Source organism: Xiphias gladius, chromosome 8 (genome assembly GCF_016859285.1).
Source record: "Xiphias gladius isolate SHS-SW01 ecotype Sanya breed wild chromosome 8, ASM1685928v1, whole genome shotgun sequence".
Classification (NCBI taxonomy): Eukaryota; Metazoa; Chordata; class Actinopteri; order Istiophoriformes; family Xiphiidae; genus Xiphias; species Xiphias gladius.
This window is the reverse complement of record NC_053407.1, coordinates 9,100,241-9,119,317: the sequence shown is the minus strand read 5'-3', so window position 1 is coordinate 9,119,317 and position 19,077 is coordinate 9,100,241. Positions and strand designations below refer to the sequence as shown.

The 19,077-nt window shown below is 39.8% G+C and overlaps 1 protein-coding gene across 1 annotated transcript in view; it reads right to left on the bottom strand.

Annotated features, from left to right (window-relative positions):
* The window catches only part of si:dkey-246g23.2 (solute carrier family 66 member 2), a 49,530-nt gene that overhangs the window by 14,385 nt on the left and 16,068 nt on the right, over nt 1-19,077 (bottom strand). Inside the window, exon 4 of the mRNA XM_040133913.1 lies at nt 3,447-3,663. Coding sequence (XP_039989847.1) covers nt 3,447-3,663 — 217 coding nt within the window. The remainder of the gene's footprint in view (nt 1-3,446; nt 3,664-19,077) is intronic.

Here is a 19,077-nt window from a genome sequence, read left to right as displayed (position 1 = left end):
TATTCATCAGTCATCTGAGAAACCTAATGTAGTGTTATTGTGTATTTAATTTCGGCCATGATATTCACTCTGAGCTGAATGGGCGCTTGGAGGAAGTGCAGGCCCAGATGTACACCCTGGGGACACTTTATGTGAAATGGGGCATATTACTGAGAAAGAGCATCTTGCCATACAAACAGTACATCACCTACAGTACAGCATCTTGCAGTACACTACTGCTTTATTTGAAGACAAAAATATATTTAGAGCTTATCCCTTGTGATTATGGATACATGTGTGATATGCGGTAAATATGCACAGGCTTGACTGAATTGACTGAATGTGCTTCAGTGTAAAAGCGACTGTGACAGTACTGAGAAAACATGCGGGGGGACTTGAAGAAGAATGATAGATGTACAGTGAACTCTGCACAATGTAGAGAATATGTAAGTATGTGACACCTCTGTCACTTGCCTGCAGGATTGTTTCTCAGGAGAAAAACATGAACAGCACCATCATGAATCAAGGCACTTCTCACCTCCACTTTTTATTTCTACTCCTTCGAGTGTACACGATTTCTATGGTATTCTCATGCTTTGGGGAAACAACAAAAAACAAATACAATATGGAGAACTAGGACAAAACAACACTGCTAAGAAAAAATAGTACAGGAGGGATTAAGAAACTCTATTGGAGTTACTGTAAATTCTAGTCTCAACACGTAGCTCTGGTAATGTGTCAGTCTATGCAATATACTTTAGCTGGGGTGTGTATCAAAACCCAGCTTGCCTGTGTAAAACATGCTGTGAATGACTTCTCATTTCAAAGAGAAAACATTAATGCTGAAATGAGTAGTTGACCTGTTTCAGTTTTAATTCATCAATAAATTGATTGAAAGACAATCAGTATAATCTGTATCAGTATTCTGACAATCTGTGAATCATTTAAGTCATTTCTATAGTGGCATGCTAGTGGCATGCCACTAAAACTCTTTTTCAGTGAAATATATCAACATCTGCTAAATGGATTGGCACTAAATTTTCTACATACATTCATGGTTCCCAGTTGATGATTCCTAATGACTTTGGAGAGTAATTAGGATTTAGCGTTACCATGAGGTTGACATTTGTGGTTTTGAATGAAATGTCTCAACACCTAGTGGATGGATTGCCATGACATTTTGTACAGATATTCATGTCCCCTTCAGGAAGAATTGTAATAACTTTGCTGACCTTGTAACATTTTATCTAGTGCCATTATCAGGTCAAAATGTTATTTTTATCCAATATTTGGGTATTAACATGGTAAATATTACACCTGCTTATAATAAGCAAGTTAGTATTGATATTGTGAGCATTGTGAGCATGTTACATTTGCAGGAATGCTTTAACTGTGATTGCATTAATCTATAAATTTGTTTGACTGTTTCTTAAAGTATCGGTTATCCATAGCTGCTTTATACTGAATGAAAAGATTATCCTTCAGTTCATTAAATGCTGCCATTCGAAGGCAGCAGGACACATATGTTGATAAATCTTTACCCTCTGATCGCGGAAGTTCCGCGTCAGAGGACAGTGCCATTACGCACAACCATCTGCTGTGTTTACCTTCATTTAATCACATGTAAATGGCACCAGGCGGCAACAAAGTAACCCCGTACAATACAACACACATCAGATTATTATTTCTATTATCATTGTACAAGTTAAATAAAAACCTACAGATTTGTGCTGCTGTGTGTTCAGACTGTGTGGAGAAACGTTTTCCATTAGATGAACCGTTGTCGTCATGCATTACTGTGATGGCTTCAGCTTTTTCAAATCAATGAGACCAGTGATGTGACCGGCTAATCACTACACCCTCTGATTTATATTCTACCTTGGCCAGCCTTTTGCATTTTGCACTGCTGCACCTGCATGAATCAAAATAGCAGGTGGGCTTGTGCGCCCAAGACCTAACGCTTTATCATTGCGCTTGCACAGTTAAAATTAGGGCCCTTAGTTTTGTTCAAACAAAAATGCCAAACATTCTCGTCCCAGCTTCTAAATTTTGAGAATTTGCAGCTTTTCTTTGTCTTATGTGATAATAAACTGAATATCTTTAGGGTGTGATGACTTCAGCCTGAGCTTTAGGAAACTGTGATGGGCACTTTTCACCATTTTTTGACATTTAATAATCCAAAGGATTTCTTGCTTAATTGAGAAAACAGATTAAAGAATAATGAAATTAATCATTTGTTGCAAGCCCTAAACAATGTATATTTTGTCATTGTGCATCTATGTAAGAAGGAATTTTAAGTCAAGATATAGAAAGCAAAACCACTCCCAACCACAGGGAGAACTGCTAGTGTAATTCCAACTGATGTCAGTACAAGATCCTAATTTTATTCTTTCATCTCATAACATTCCCCTGTTATGAATGTTAACTTCTATGCTTCCTGAATACCCACTGACACCAAATGATGGTAGTTGTGTCCTAGAGAGAAAGGTTGAAAAATCTTGTTTCTAGGGGCTTTTCATAGAAATGAGTCACCAGCAGAGCATGTAACAATGTAAGCACAAACACACACACACACACACACACACACACACACACACACACACACACACACACACACACACACACACACACACACACACACACACACACACACACACAGACACACTGTATGCATGGCTTTTGCACTGATGACAGACAAGAGACATAATGAGGAAATAATGATCATAATTAGTATGAGGCTCTATGCCATTAGGGGTGTAATTGATCTCACAGTCATCACCTGAGAGGCTAATCGGTATAGAAATTGACCTTTGCACACAGTGATATAATCTTAACAGGAAAAACCTTCCAAACGCAATCTAAGCATTTTGTTTGCCCCACTCCTTCACCATCTACTCTCTCTCTCTCGATTCAAGGTGACCTTGAATTTAATGCAGACACAATCTAAACCTCAGGAATTACCTTAAAATGTAGCGTGTACTAATTTTATCAAGAAAAAGTTCTTGTTGATTCTTTTAACTGATTATAGAGGGCAGATAAGTTGTAATGTAACAGTATTATCATTACCTTCACTTCATCACTTTTTTCTGCCATTTATGCAGTTTAAGCTTCAGAGTATCAGTGTTTATCACTAGTAATGCATTTACCCTTGTCAATTAAATAGATAGCCGTTATAAAACAGTTTAAGAGTCAGCCTTTGGGTTTATCCAGTAATTGACTTTTTTTTTTATGTAGCCTGCAATGAATATAAATACCCTAATTAGCATATTTTGTTCAAGAGAATATAAATTACTTGCATACCCTGGGCATTAAGGTTAATGAGAGTATACTGCATATGGCTTACTGAGCACTTGTGAAGTCCTGAGAACCTTTAAGGCAGTGTGGGAGTGTGCCATTGTATGCCAAGGTGAGTACAGCGAGTTATGAGCTTTCTGTAAAGCTCTGTTTGACCTCAGAGTGTGCTGTACCTCATGCCTTTGGTGGAGCAATTGTGGAAGTTTTGCAGTAGCTGAGGGAGGCCCAGCATGGCCTCAAACACCACAGCCATGGAGCCCAGCATCTCCACAAACACAGCAGAGTCCAGCAGCAGCAGGGTGACCACTGCACACAGCACGGTGAGGGTGAAACAGAAGAGCAGGTAGTCCTCAAATGCGCTCCACTTCCAGAAGTAGTGAAAGTCTAAGTCTGGGGGGGGGGGTCAGAAGAAATGCAGAGAAGAAAAATTTACTTATACTCAGTACTTGTCATCAGTATTGTTTACATTCAGGCAAATATACACTGAATAGAAAAAGTGTGGGAGGATTTTAAGGACCGAAAGCAGACCCAATGAGGAACTGTGTGTATGTGTCTGTGCTGAAGGATTAGGAGGTGCTTACAGTACAGCATATGCAGCTGGTAACAAAAGAGCAATAGTGACAGACAGAGATTGAAAGCAACAAAGGTGATACAGCGGGAAAAGGAGGCAGGAGGAAAGAGCAAGAATGAGTGTTTCATTAATGAATTCATAGAAATTCTGTAAAGACAGCACTCCTTAATCAATACTGTGCACACGCATAAGTGAATGGAACAAAGATAAATTAGATACTCGAAAGCTTTTACATTTTTATTACTTTGGAATAACCTGGCCTTTGGCGAGGCCAGGCTATACATTTAGAAAGTTTATTACCTTTGGTTTAAAGCTATCTTTTCACTGACACAACCCTATTTGTCATGTGCGGCTTTTACAATTCACTGATATATACAAAGAGCACCGGTGTCTAAAGCTGTTGTTTCTTCTCTGAAACATCTACTCAAGTTGAATGGAAGAGGTGGCCAGCACCAGTGACAAATTTAGGGGGGGTGATTTTGAATTGGAAATGAACAAACATTTACATAGTCGTAGTGTTGTAGCTACCTAAAATAATTTCTGTCCTATCGGCTTCAGCAGGACTGAGTTCCAAGCATGGAGGCTGGTTCAGGAGCTGCCATAGAAAGTTTATGAGAGGAAGCATTAGCCTACTATATAACATTCCCGTCACCATCAGCCATCTCCTCAATGGACCATAATGTGAGATGATCGACGATCTCTCATTGCTTATGTATGACCGTGGAGCTGTGGAAACCAGCTGACATCAGCTAAAGGGGATTGATGGCTAAATAAGAGCACATTAGTTAGTGTTGGTATTCAAGTGTGACGCTGCATACTGTGAAGCACCCGGGGTTTCCATGTGCCAGTTACCTTTCATACGTCAACTACAAAGGCTACACCTATATGAGCGAAAAAATGTGCGCGTGTACATTTGTACATTTGCATGTGAGTGTGTGTCCTTGAATTTGTATATAGATGAGGGACAAATGTTGTCAGCACAGAGAGATAGGATCAAAATCTCTCAAATGTAGATATCATGGATCTCTTCCCTCATTTAATGACGTATCACTTTTAGGGCTGCAATAAATCACTTTTATCTTTGATTAATCTATGCCCTATATTTTCTGATTAACCATTCAACTGTTTGATCCATGAAACAGAAAGAAATGGGCCATCCCTGTGCCCTAGTGCTCTAAGGCACATATCATGTAATAAAGTGGCAACAGCTCTGGTTCCCTGCCCCTTGATTTCTTTATTTTCTCCAACATATTCTCTCCCGTTTAATTAAAAATAAATAAATAAATAATAATAACAGTCAGAAAAGAGTGGATAAACTCACAAAAATGACAAACACTCTTATGTCCAACCATTTCAAGACACAGAAACATTAAAATCACATTTAACATATTACATTTACAGTTATATTTTACTTAACATAAAATGGAGAAAAACTGTAAATCTGTATACTGAAAAGCTGGAACCAGAGAATTTGTATATCTTTGTTGGAAAATAGACACTTGTATATCAAGTTATCTTTTCGGCAATAATCATTTTTAGGTCAGGGCTTGGATTTGGGGTTAAAATGAGAATTATGATTAGTAAGTGTACTGTACATCATTGTTCAATCAATTACACAGTTAATAAATAAGTTAACTGAAAATTAATCAATGACAGTTTTGTCATGAATTTAAAGTATTGCTGTTTATAGCCTCTTAAATGGGTGGATGTGTTTGCTTTTATAGATGTTTTATTGTAGTCTACAAGGCTGTGGTTGGCTTTATTGTGACGTTTAATAAACTACCTGATTAACTAAGCAGTTTAATTCCTTTCCGAAACATTAGGGATTAGGAGTTATGTTATAACTGTTGTCATTAACAACAGGGAAACTACATACAGGTATGGTAAAAAAATTATTGGCAGATGGAGTCTGCTCAAGTTGTCTGGAGATTGTGGGATCAATTAGTAAACTGATCTTGACTTAAAGTTTGTTTGTGAATATACTGCTTTCAAGCTCAAGAATATTCTTAAATGCTATAGTAGAACACGATGGAGGGACATGCAGTGTTGTGTCACTTTTTTGCACTTGCACGAGAGGTAAAAATTGAAACAATGGGCAGCCAATAAGGAACACACAAAATGTACATACAGTATATGGTCCCACAAAATATTCTGTAAGCAGACACACACACATGCGCGCGCACACAATCACACACACCTAACACAAGGCTGGGATGCCTCCAATTCCACTCCAGTGAGCTTCATCTGCTGTTGCGTCCTGGGACAGACAGATTTAGACATCTTGCAGTGAGCGTGGCGTGGCATGATTGTGGCAAACAGTGAATGTGATTAATGACTTTATTACCGGGAGCCAGAAAAGACACATTGCCCACAGTTGACAACAGACATGCAAGGTGGGAGAGGACAGACATATAACACGACACACCCACACCCACACACACATGCTTCTCAGCTCTCTGACACACACGACATGACAAATATCAACTCTCTGGTACTGACGGGAATTAATAAGATTTTATTGATACCAATGCCATTATTGATTCTGCTTATCAGTCCGATTCTTTATTGTTGTCCTTAATGTTTCCAGACCAATTTTTTTTCTAGAAAAAAGTAGGCCTACACAGGTTTTCAGCATCAACACAACTGTTTTATAATCTCTGAGTCTCAACACGGCTGTAGCAACACTCTGTCTGTCATCATCTAAAATCGATGAAATGAGAGAATATTTGTACATATTATAGATCTTTACCCTTGGTAATGGATATGCTGCTCGTTTGGAAAGCAATGGCACTTGTGTGTAGAGCGTCAAATACATGGCATTCCCATTTAAGCCCATGTTGCGTAGAAAGATGTTTCAGAATACTGCTGGTGTTTCCACCCTTACTTGAAAATTCCATTTTACAAGCGTTACAGTTCCCACAGGCTGAGAATTGACTTGTGGCCGTAGGCGGCGCGGCGTGTGACCGATGTGTATGCAGACACTTCACATGCATTTAAGAGGGGGAGAGTGTAACCCAGGTTATTTTCTGTAGCTACAATTTACAGATGTTCCCTACACGCCTCACATGCAAACTATCAGTAGATGATAACTAGGCCGCTGCACACAGAGAGGCCTCCAGTCACCACTCAGTTACTGCAGCAAGTCAGACAAGTGTGTGGCCAAAAATGACTTAGTTTGAAAGAGTGAAATAAGGCCTTCTAATTTAAGATTTACCTAAGCTGAAACCAAGTCATTTTATCTACCTGGGCGGGCCCCCCAAGTAGAGTCTATTTATGGGAAATGCTACATTACAACTAGCACTGTTGTCATCTTTCTTCATGAAATGGAGCCACGGTTTGGACCGTTTCTTCCTCTCCAGCATTACCCATGACTCCTTCTTGTTGCACGTTTCCAGCAGCGTAGATGCAATGCACAACTTTCAGAAAAACATGCCGCCATTGATAAAAAGAAACAATGAGCTCTGAGGCACAGGTTTCCGATGGTTCATACAGTTTGGAACCACTTCTCGAATCCCATCCCTACTCTTTGGGCATTGCTTATGTCTGTCCTCACAAACTATGACACTGATAGAAGCCAAAAAGCTGGAGACAAAGACAAAGAGCATGTCAAACTTCCGTTCTTATTTACAAAGCTCTCCTCAATCGTGATACCCTGTTACTTCAACACAACATCAAACCTGAGTCATTGCATCCACTTTCGGCTGGCAGAGAGAGACTGGTGAGCCAGGAGAAGCTTAGAGGCTGCCCTTTATCCGCAACATAAAAGCCCTTTTATTTCCTTTTGAATGAGGCCAAGGTGGTGAAGTATAAACATGCTGACAGCGGCAACAATGAGAGTAGCGGTATTTCAAAACTCGTGGGTATAAAACCTCAGTGTATAAATGTGTATTTTTAATTTAGTTTCCCCTCCGTCTCTCCCACATCTGCAGAACATGTACGTGCGCACACACACACACACACACACACACACACACACACACACACACACACACACACACACACACGCAAACATATCCATACAGACACCAAAAAAACATTCTTCTTTTGTCCTCATACCAAGCAATCTAATCTATTTCCATCCATAAAGCAACACCCCCCCCCTCCCTATCCCATTTCATCTCCCAGTTATACAGCCTCGTATGTTTATCTGCATAATCAAATTGCCCGGAAGAGTAAAATGAAGAGACAAAGCTATACATCATTCATGGAGTCATCTCTTTTATTTGTCCTCCTCTCATACCATGCATCATCCTCGGCTTCCTTTCCCTGACTGGCTCACTTCTTTCCCCGCACTGTATCCTTCCTTTTTTCACCCACCTCGCTGACTTAAGAAACTTCTGCACTTCTCATACACTCATGCACACGCACACGCACACACACACACACACACACACACACACACACACACACACACACACACACACACACACACACACACACACCTTCTTTTTGTCTTTGTGACTGCTGTCCTGTCACCCTAGGACAGCACAGGTGACCTGGCCTTTTCCAAACAGCATCCTCCTGTCTGGTGTGTGTGTTGAGGCAAGGGCAGCACTTCAAAGACCCCAGAGACTCTGGAGTGCCAGGAGGAAGCGAGGCATTCTTTCTTCATGCAGAGTCTTTGTTTACACAAAGTCCATTCGAGATCAAACAATTCAATTACTAAAACGGAAGAGGAAGCAGTCCCGATGGATGTCGACATCCGTGTATGAAGTTACTCTGGGATGATGTAAAGTTGCTCAGGCAGAATAAGTCAATCAATCTATGCATGTGTATGTCTGTGCAGGTAGATTTGACAGCCTCAGCAGTTCAATATAGGGTGTAGCATTGTCAAGGCTTTGTGTCAGCGCTGTTAGACCTTAACAGTGGTCTCACACAAGATGCACAGATGAGGCAGAGGACGATCAGAGATGCAAGGAGGGATGGAGAGAAGGAGGGTGAGCGAGTCAGAAACAGAGGGTCAGCAGCCCCGAGTCAGGGCGAGCAGAGAGAGCACAGTGAGGAGGTGAGAGTAGAGACTCAGAGACAGACAAGGATAGACACTGACAGCTAGAGAGCCTTGAGATGTGCAGACTCAGCACTATCAGTGTGCGAGCAGAAGGACTCCACTCTACGGAGTCCACTTGGTGTATTTTAAGACGTGTGAAAGTTGCTATTCGACATTTCTTCGTAGGCTGTCTGTTTGGTGCTCGGCTCACTGGTCTAATCAGAGGATATGTGTGGCATTTCAAAGGACATGCAGGATGTAATGGACTTTTCAGATTATTGTAATGAGTAAAAACCATTTCTTTTCTTTTTTAGTTTGCCCACAGATTGCTAACAACACAAGTGACTGACTTCCTTACCATATCCTGACCAGATCCAGAAATTGGTCAAAGGCCATCTCACAGTATCTGTGAGCTGAACCCGCAGAGTACCTCTGCTTTTTCAGTCCATGAGCACAGATCCATGGAGTACTGACAGCACAGACACACCAGTAAAATCTTCTAGAGGTCCCTTTTAAGCTTTAAAAGGGACATGACACGCATGCTGCAATCACTTAGATAGACAGAAAGTCACTGAACCATTCTGAGCTCTTACTGTCCAACAGATTGAACAGATGAATAAAGTTATGGACCCTCAGACCTGTTTGGCTGGCGAACCAAGTTATGTTTCTGCTACATAACTTGGTTCGCCAGACAGACAGGAAAGGGTCCACTGCTCTCTGGGTCTCCCTCTCTCTCTGTCAGCTCTCTGAATAATACAAAAGCTTCTGAAATAATGTCCACTCTTTAAGTTACACTGGGAATGCAACACACACACACACACACACACACACACACACACACACACACACACACACACACACACACACACACACACACACACACACACACACACACACACACACACACACACACACACGAGAACAAATTGCCTTCCCAGTGGATTTACTCTCTTGAAGTAGTTCATTTTTATCTTTGGGGTGGAGGAACTTCATTTCACCACTGCCTTCTCTGGTAAAACATTTAGTTGATTTATGAAAACAAATATGAGTAATGCCGATTGAGTGTTTCAACTACTTATTCCTGCACTTTCTCAGAAACTTTGCAAAGACCATACTGATCTCCAGAAATGCCCCAGACTGTTTTGCTTCTACCACCCCTCCGAATCATTTGCTCCATTTCACCCTCCCTCCTGCTAAACTGTTTAGATTCTTCCGAGTGGAGAGGAATTTTCAGATGGGATGTTATACAACGTCATATAGCACCTAGACCTGCACTGTGTGGAGAATGGACGGCTCCGGTCCGGCCATGCGTTACAGGGGTTAATTGTGGTAACAAGGTTTGCTATTTCTGCCCAAATTTCCGTTTTTTTTTCTGCCCAGAAGTTTACATCCGCCTGGCTGTAAACTTTTGAGTCGCATTCATGAGAAATTGCCAACTGAGCTTAGTTAGCAGCTACTGTTATGTCTTCAATCACACAAAAAAGGAACCTCTACATCAATGCTCTTAATTGTCCTCTTCAGTTGCCCAAAAAGCTCCAAGTAAACATTCTCATTGAGAGTAGTCAAGGCACAGAAAAACTCACAAGGTCTTCCACTAATTAATGGCCCCTTTACTGGAAAACATAACAACAAAATAACTGAAAATGTGCAAGACAGTGATAAGCAATTAAAAACTGTAAATTGTGACAATGCAGTTAAGGTCTTTTTCAATTGTGAAAGCAGGATTAAGATTTTACTGTACCTTGCATCATTGTATTTTAGGCTGATCCTTTTTTGTGCATGTTGATAAGAAGTGAAAATTTCTAATCTCATCTTGATAACATAAACACACTATTGCACACAAAGGCCTGTATGCACACAAACAAACACATGCACAAGCCGGGGAATCACAATGTCCACTGTAATTGCTGTTACTCTTTCATTTCTACCAGCTTTGGTGTGCGTTAGCCATATGGGAATGGGGAATATTGTAATGTGCTTTACATGGCACTGTGTATTTGAGATTGGATTTGTTTCTGTTGCATTATCTTTTCATTTTACATGTTCTGTACAGTTTTCGATTTGTTGCTTTACTGCCCAACTTGTCCTAGATAAATCCTTTATTTTTATCTTTTATGGGCAATAAATTAACAAAATAAATTAAATTATAAAATTGTTTCTATAGTCCCTGACAGTACTGCAGTGGTCTTTATAAGATATTTTTCTGCACATCTGCAACAAAAAACAAACACACAAAAAAGCCTGCATTTTCTAATGCATATCTATTCACAGAGAGAACTGGCACATTCATTTGCATAATATTATGTGTATTACAAAACTCATTCATGCAGAAACATCCAAGTAATACATTCAGAAGTCAATAGTTCAACAGTGGCTCACTTGAATGCTTAATGGCAAGTCATTGTATGTCTTTTATCAGAGGTTCTTATAAGCAACTACAAAGAATGTGCTAAAAACTGCAAGGGTGAAAGTATAGATGAATGGTGAGATTAGGACAGTTAGTTCAGCACAGTTACTGGATATTTATAAGGTCAGGCGCAGCTCCTCATAAGGCACTCAGACTCTTTCCAACTTTTTCAGGTAATTGGAGACAAAAAAATAAAAAGAGATAAACAGATGGATTCATAAAATTAATATTTAAGAGAAAGGGAGAGAAAAGGGTATTTATATCATGCTCTACAGAAAATAATTTTTTTGTGAGGAACACCCTCTGAGTTTCTGCTACAGTAGCACTTCCAAAAGTGGGCCGCTTTGACCTTGCTAGTGAACTATGACTGTGTTTTTCCACCACTGATTGCTTCCTAAGTCAGTGTATGTTTGTGTTCTTTCTAGCCTCTTGACCTAGATGAGGCTTAACTAATGAGCTCTATTGGCATTAACAACCCACTACAACAACTCTGTGACCATTTGACCTGTGTTATGTGCTAATGGATGCCACAGTCGGATCGGTTTTATAAAAGAATAACATGGATACTAAAGAGTTTCTTCTCAAAGTCAGAATAAACTGCACACTCCCATATCCACCACCACCAACCAATCTGCCTTTTAACATTCATTCGTACTCTTGCGCCTCCGTTCACTTTTTGTCCCTAAAAGTTGCTGGCCGGCACATGCAGCTCAGAGACAAATGAGAGTGGGTCAGTCAGCCTCTGGCATGTCACCCCCCCCCCAAAAAAAAGACTCCCATTCATTCAGCTACACTGGCCAGCTTCCTGCTATGATCAGGCTGTCTGTATGGATACAGAACATGTGTTTGCTTTTGTGTTACAATTTCAGTGAGTTGCCTGTCATGGGCTGAGTGGAGCCGAATTGTTATTATATGATAATTTCATTGTATTCTGTTGTCATTCTATCAGTTACAATTAATAAGTTTTTTTTGTGTGTGTGTGAAGAGTTCCGTCTGATGTAATACATAACAGTGGAACACAGTCGACATCAATCAAATTATTCTATATGATTTTGCATATATGTGCATATCACGATATAAATAGATATGTATAGATAGAAGACTTCCTTAATTTCAATGGGAAATTGCACCAGCAATAACAGTAGCCAAGTAGAACAGGAGCGATCAGTCAACTGACAGGAGATTAATTGGCAACTACTTTGATAAGTGAATAATCATTTTAGTCATTTAAAAAAAAAAAAAAGTCAAACGCTAGCTGCTTCCAGCTTCTGAGATGGGAGGATTTGATGCATTTCTTTGGCATATATAAAGTAAACTGAATATCCTTGGGTTCTGGATGGCCTGCCAGAAAAAAACATGACATTTAAAGACATCATCTTAGGCTATGAGAAATTATATAGGCCATTTTTCACAATTTTCTAACATTTTACAGACCAGACAATTAATCAGTTAATCAAAAAATGAAGTATTTGCGGAATAATCAAAATGACTGGTGGTTGCAGCCCTTCAGCCAAGTCACACATAAATCACAAAACAACATAAGGACTTGCAAACAGGAAAAAGTCAATTGAAATAATAAAACCCAAAATAACTAAAATCTTAACTAGAAACTGAACTAAAACTAAAAACTAGGACCATACTCAAAACATATGCAATGATAGTGCTTGCCAATATGGTGCATGGTTAGTGCAAGGCTAGTAGAAACTTTAGGCACTTAATTTAATTAAATTATAGTATTTCATAATTTGATATTGGAAAAGCGATCTTAACATTAATAACACAATAATGATTTCAACTATATTGCCATGCTCTAGGCTGAATTAAATGTCATCACAATTGATTTTTTTAGTCTCTTTCACTTTCGTCTCCCACGGTCTACCAGATGCTTTCATATGTCCCTCGGACCAAAAACTTCTGAAGGTAATATCTCTGCACTGTTGCCAGGTGGTTCTTGGACAGCATCTCTCCACATTAAGATATGTTTTGGGGCATTTTTCAACTAAAAATTGTTAGCAAGAAGTTAAATACTCTAGCTTAGTCTAAAAGAGTGGCAGTACATGTCTTTTTTCCCTGCACTTCATACAGATATTTCAACCTCGCCATCTCACCTCAAAGCACATTTTTCTGCTGTAATTATTACAGTATAGCGCACCAGGTCTCGGGACCTTCGTCAGTTCTCAGTTACTAGGAGCAGAGAGGACCCATGAAGGCCCCTACTCTGTGCATCTTTTAACAGTTCTCTCTTGCTATTCACCTTATAACTCTTTCCACTCTCCCCCTCATCCTTTCATTCACAGCACCTCCTCCCTTTCTACCCTATCTTCTTCTTCTGCATCTATGCAGTAAAGTAAGTTCCACTAAGCAAAGAAAAAGAGAGATAAAAGAAGCTTCATAGGCATTTTCCTTCACGTGTCCTGATAGCAGCTGTATAAGCCTCTATATCTTCCAGTGCATGCCTGCCGAATCTGTAAATGCCACAAATCTTTTCAAGATCACACGAGATCGGGTGTGTCTTCAGGTGGTTAGGCCTTAAGAAACTTCAGCGTTCTTTGAAGTACTTTGCTTGTTTAGGAGATGCTGTCTGCAGCAAAATGAAAGTCTTACGTTTCAAAGAAAGCACTGTTCTTCTGTTTCATGTGCTTTTCAAAGGTTATCCGGCATGATGAGAGAGCAGATATGTTTTCTTATTTTGGGTGTTAGTTGATGAGCTGTTATCTGTTAATCCCAAACACATGCTATTTTCATTTCTGCCATCAATGACATAACAGACACTTAATCACTGTTCTACCCAGTTTCTCCAGATCACTTTTACCTATTTTTTATTAATCATTTTGTTCTTATAAACTTTAAAGACACCGACAGACTGATCTGACTCTCATTTTCACCAGCGATTCTACTGCTGAAGGGCTAAAGGGCTAACGGCTGAAGCAACATCAACAACAAGAATCAAAACATCCCTGGCCACACACTTTTTTTTCTCTTTTGCAGACAAGCGCTTTCAACCAGCCTTGACAGCTCATGCTTTCAGACTGCACTGAACTGGGGTTGTGAATGGTTGTTTGATAGCAGAACATCAGGGCAGAGAGCTGACACTATGCTGACAGTGAGCAGGAAGGTCTGTCTTTTTAGACTGTTCTAATGCCCATAGTAGTAATGTGGTGCCCAAGTACAGTATATGACCAGTGACATGTTTACTATTGTTCTGGCTCTACTCCAGCATACTAGATTAGAAATGAAACAGTAAGATGAAAGTGCTTGTTTTCAGCTTTAAGAATGTCTGTTCCAGTATGTTCACATCCATACAATGTACATTAACATTAACATTAACAATGTAGCACTCATGGGGGCTTTTATACAGTCTTGCTCTTTTAGTGCAGTGCGGCAGAACAATAAGATTTCCTCGGGAACTGCCTATCCAGTCGACCCTGCACTTCCTTGGGTCCTCAGCGATACACCAGCAAAGTATGAGGTTGATCGGATGAGCACTCGAAAAACTTATTACGGACACACAGACGCAGATTCCTCCATTTATAATTAGATACATTTTTGGCTGGACTGCGACAGCGGGGCCAGCCCTATAATTGTCTGTGACTGACTTGACTGATTGAGTGCATTATAAAGTTACACCCTTGGTCAGCCGAATGCCACATAACTAAGTGCTGAAGTTACACCATTGTTCGTGCTCTCTCTAAATGATTATGCACAAACAGTTTCTAATGCTTCACCAGGGGGTGTTTACAGGCATTGTTGCCTATTTAGCTCCTTTGTCACTAGATTTACAGACTTTTCTTCACAAAAGCACCTAGTGACAAATTTAGCCACTTTTTGGACAAATGTTAGCTGCTTTCTGTAGAAGAGAGTCACCAGCGAGCGCGAGATCAGGCTTTGCTTCCACAGGCACAGCTCTCTATACGCCTCATTCAATTGACCGCACGGCAGCTGAAACAGACATGAATTAGCTTCTAACTTTCTCTGAGTGATCATTTTACAGGTAAATATAGCCAACATCAAAACCTAGTTGTAAAATCAGGATTTTAGCAGTGCAGAGTAGCAGCTTGGAAATGGCTTGGAAGTGACTAATGGTTAACACATAATCTTAATGGGTAGCGTTTCAGTCACTATTTCATACTTGTTCCCCTGTCTAACAACAGAAACAGAAAATCATGTAAATGAGAAGAGCTTCATTGGGAATTCGACTGTATTAAAATACTGTATAAGTGAACACAGAGAGTTGGAGAGAAGCAAGCAGATAAAGGGCTGTCTGGCCACAATACAAGGTTTTAACTTAGTCTTGTTATTTTAGTTGATGTCAGTTACGTATTTAAGATCAAAATTAATTCAGTTTATGGCATTAAATTCGTAAATCAATGACCTTTGCACGACAGGTCCGGACCGCTCAATCTTGTTCTTACCTAAGAGAAAAAATGCTACACATGAGAAAACTGGTGAATGCAAATTTTCACCATGAACTTGTACATGCCACTAAAGAACTAATCTTTTTTGATGAGGCCAATTGTTACAAAGTAACAATCCATTTGCTTGACTACATTTTGTGGCTACTCTGATTATAGCAGACATAAAAGGTTATGAAAAACTGAAATGCTGGTATCCTGGACCATGGAGCTGTGCGTCTCATTTATGATGACTGGACTGGGGGTGGGTGAAGCCGGACTGCTGAGCTGCACTGACCTTGGTGATGAGGATGAAGGAGTGTATGTAATTGGAAGAGGTGAAGCATCACTGAAGCACTCCTCCCTTCCTCACACATGCTGGGAGAGCATGACAGAGACAGAGGAAGAGGAGATCAAATTAGCCACACTCTCTCGGTCTCTGTCTCACTCATAAACTCACAGGCAGACACACAAAGACAGGTCAGTGACGTGGGTGTAAATACAGTGCACTAGTTTATGATGATTATGTTTCCCTTTGTCTGTTTCCTTTCTATTCAACACACATACACACGCACACATAATCACAGAGTCAAAGTTAAACGTGGCTTTGTATGAAGGTGATCTGGTCTGATAATAATCAGCTGCTGACCAGATGGAAGAGTCGGGAGGTCCAGATAAGGACACAGCAACATGGCGGGCCAGAAGGGTCCAAACTACTTACTACGGTCTACAAGGACATACACATTATCAATTGGAGGCTTTCTTCCTATTGAGATCAGCAGGTGTAAATCAAAGATAAGGCGACTGGAAAACAAAGTCAGGCGGGACAGCAATTTGACTATTATTTTCTGTGGAATTACATTGTGCATTTCAAAAGCTTTCCTGATCAAACAACGTGACCTGCATAGCAGAGATGATAGTTTGTGATGTTGCATGTCTGTAGTGTTTGCTAAAAGAAGGGCACAAACTTAAAATTTTCTGTGTGGTTTCTATGGTGTGAGTATGTACATCAACATTCATTTTCAACTTAGACTTAGAAAACTGGATACAGCCTGAGTGTCTGAAATGCACATTTGATATACACAGCTTAATTGCAGTTTATTAGAGGCATTATAAGGCAATTTGTGCCCAGGGCTTGTGGAAATAACATGATGTAATTATTGGGCACATAAGGGCACATGCTGACATTTCTTGATGTTATGGATATAAAAGAACACACTCTTGAGTGCATAATTGCTGGTGTTCATAAATCATATTAGTCCCTCCAATTACATCATTCAAACTCTTGAACCATCCTACAGTGTAACATGTACCATGCAGGCTCTACAATCTCGAATAGTGTGTTCATAAACACAATTTGACATGTTTATATGAGAGCGCTGAGCTTCCATAGAAACAGAGTGAAATATATGAGACGATATGAGATTTAACAGCTTAAAATATTAAGGAAGACTTTTTGCAAATTTGTATAAATTACACATGTATAAACATGAGGTGGCACACTTGCTTGAAATTTAGGAACTCTCTACTCGATGTGGTTAATTCTGTAAATCTGTGCGCAGTCCTCCACATTTCCTGCTTAGTCACTGTGCAGGGAATTGGCTCTGAGTGTATATGAAAATGAAAGTTTATCATTTATTCAGTTTGTATGTGTTTCTGCTAATTTGTATGTTTCTGTAACCGTATTGCTCTGAAAATATTGCATGCTCGGTGTTAAGACATCTTCAGCGCATTCCTGACAGGGAGCCCCCAGGACTGACGTCGTGTCCTAGTGACCTGTTGGATGAGGCCACCAATGAGGGGTGATGTTGATGTTGACTTTGACTCTTGTTAGGGTCTGGCAGTTTTTCATTGGATGACTACCTTATGTAACCAACAGAGGGCCAATCATGTGTGAGTTCTTTTTTGCTGGAATACTATGGTGAATTCTTCTTACTAGGAGGTATATCCTTCTGACTTCTGGCCCCTGTAAGGTGTTGTCTCCATATTATACAATATATGTTTTTATATATGTTTTAATCTTTGACCCATCAGTGTTTTGTGTGCTATTTCATGTGTGCTGAGTATTTTCCACACAATTTCCACCACACATCAAAGGGAAAACTGTGATTGTATGAATTATAAATGCTTGTTATCATATGTACGGTAAGTAAATATTTACCCTGGAATAAATGAATCTAAACATAATGAGATGTAAGGGAATAATCAGGATAGCAGGTAGCTGACAGTGTGACTTACTGTCAGATATGAATACTTTAATGTTAAAAGCAATTTTTAGAAACTGTACACAGCAAAAAATAGTATTTTCTATAACTTACACATGACTGCCACTGACTTTACATGCACTCAGAAACAGCAGCTTAATTTTCTGCCTGAGCAACGCACAGGAAAATGCAGAACGTGATGCAGAAATACATTTTTTCTGCAACAAACAGAGGGCATCTGTATCTATTGTGATCTAGTCCCTATCAGGACCCCCCCCCCCACACCCCGCCACACACACACACACACACGTACAAGTCATCTTCTTCCTCAGGGTACAATTACCTCATCACCCAGTCTGAGTCCACAGTAATTAGCGCAGCAGCAGCTCATTAAAAGTCATTATTTAGATAGAATGTCCATTGACCTTCTTCACTACACAACAGGTTACTTTCCTTTGTTGTCTTCTCCCTGTGTGTGTGTGTGTGTGTGTGTGTGTGTGTGTGTGTGTGTGTGTGTGTGTGTGTGTGTGTGTGTGTGTGTGTGTGTGTGTGTGTGTGTGTGTGTGCGTGCGTAGCTATGAATGCAGTTTATTTGGACAATTTATTGTTTATACCTGTAGCTTCTTATGAACCTATAATATTGCCTGAGTGGCAACGTAAGACAGACACTAACGAGTAGCATCGTCACAATACCTAAATTATGACTGTGATACGATAAATATCTCCATACCAATACTGAAACGATACCATGCCAAAAACATAATACATCAGAAAAAGTAATAGAATAGTAGATGAAAGAACATGGAAAAGAGAGACGCTGTCCTCATAAACTGTCATTTTTAAATCTACTTTGACTAAACAGAAAACTGGAAAATGCACTCAGTAGAGCCCAGACCTCTGACAAAGAGGTATACTGAGTCATTTGTATTCAGTCTACTTTAGTGCAGTACTGTAGTGTGCAGGCTAATAATCCTGGGTTTGAGCTTCATCACCATGAAGTGCCAGACTTACGGTTAATTTCAATTCTCTTTATTATTTTCATGCTCAATCAAACTAAAGTTTATGTGCTGCTGAGTGTTTTTGTTTGTTGTTTTGTACAAGTACGTGTGTTTTTGACAATTAATTATTATGTTTATCAGATTAAGGTCATAGTGTTATTAATGCTTTTATATGGTATGCAGTAATCTGATGTCCCTTGTACTTGAGTTTATGTGATTTCTTTGATAGTTAATTTTATTTCCGCA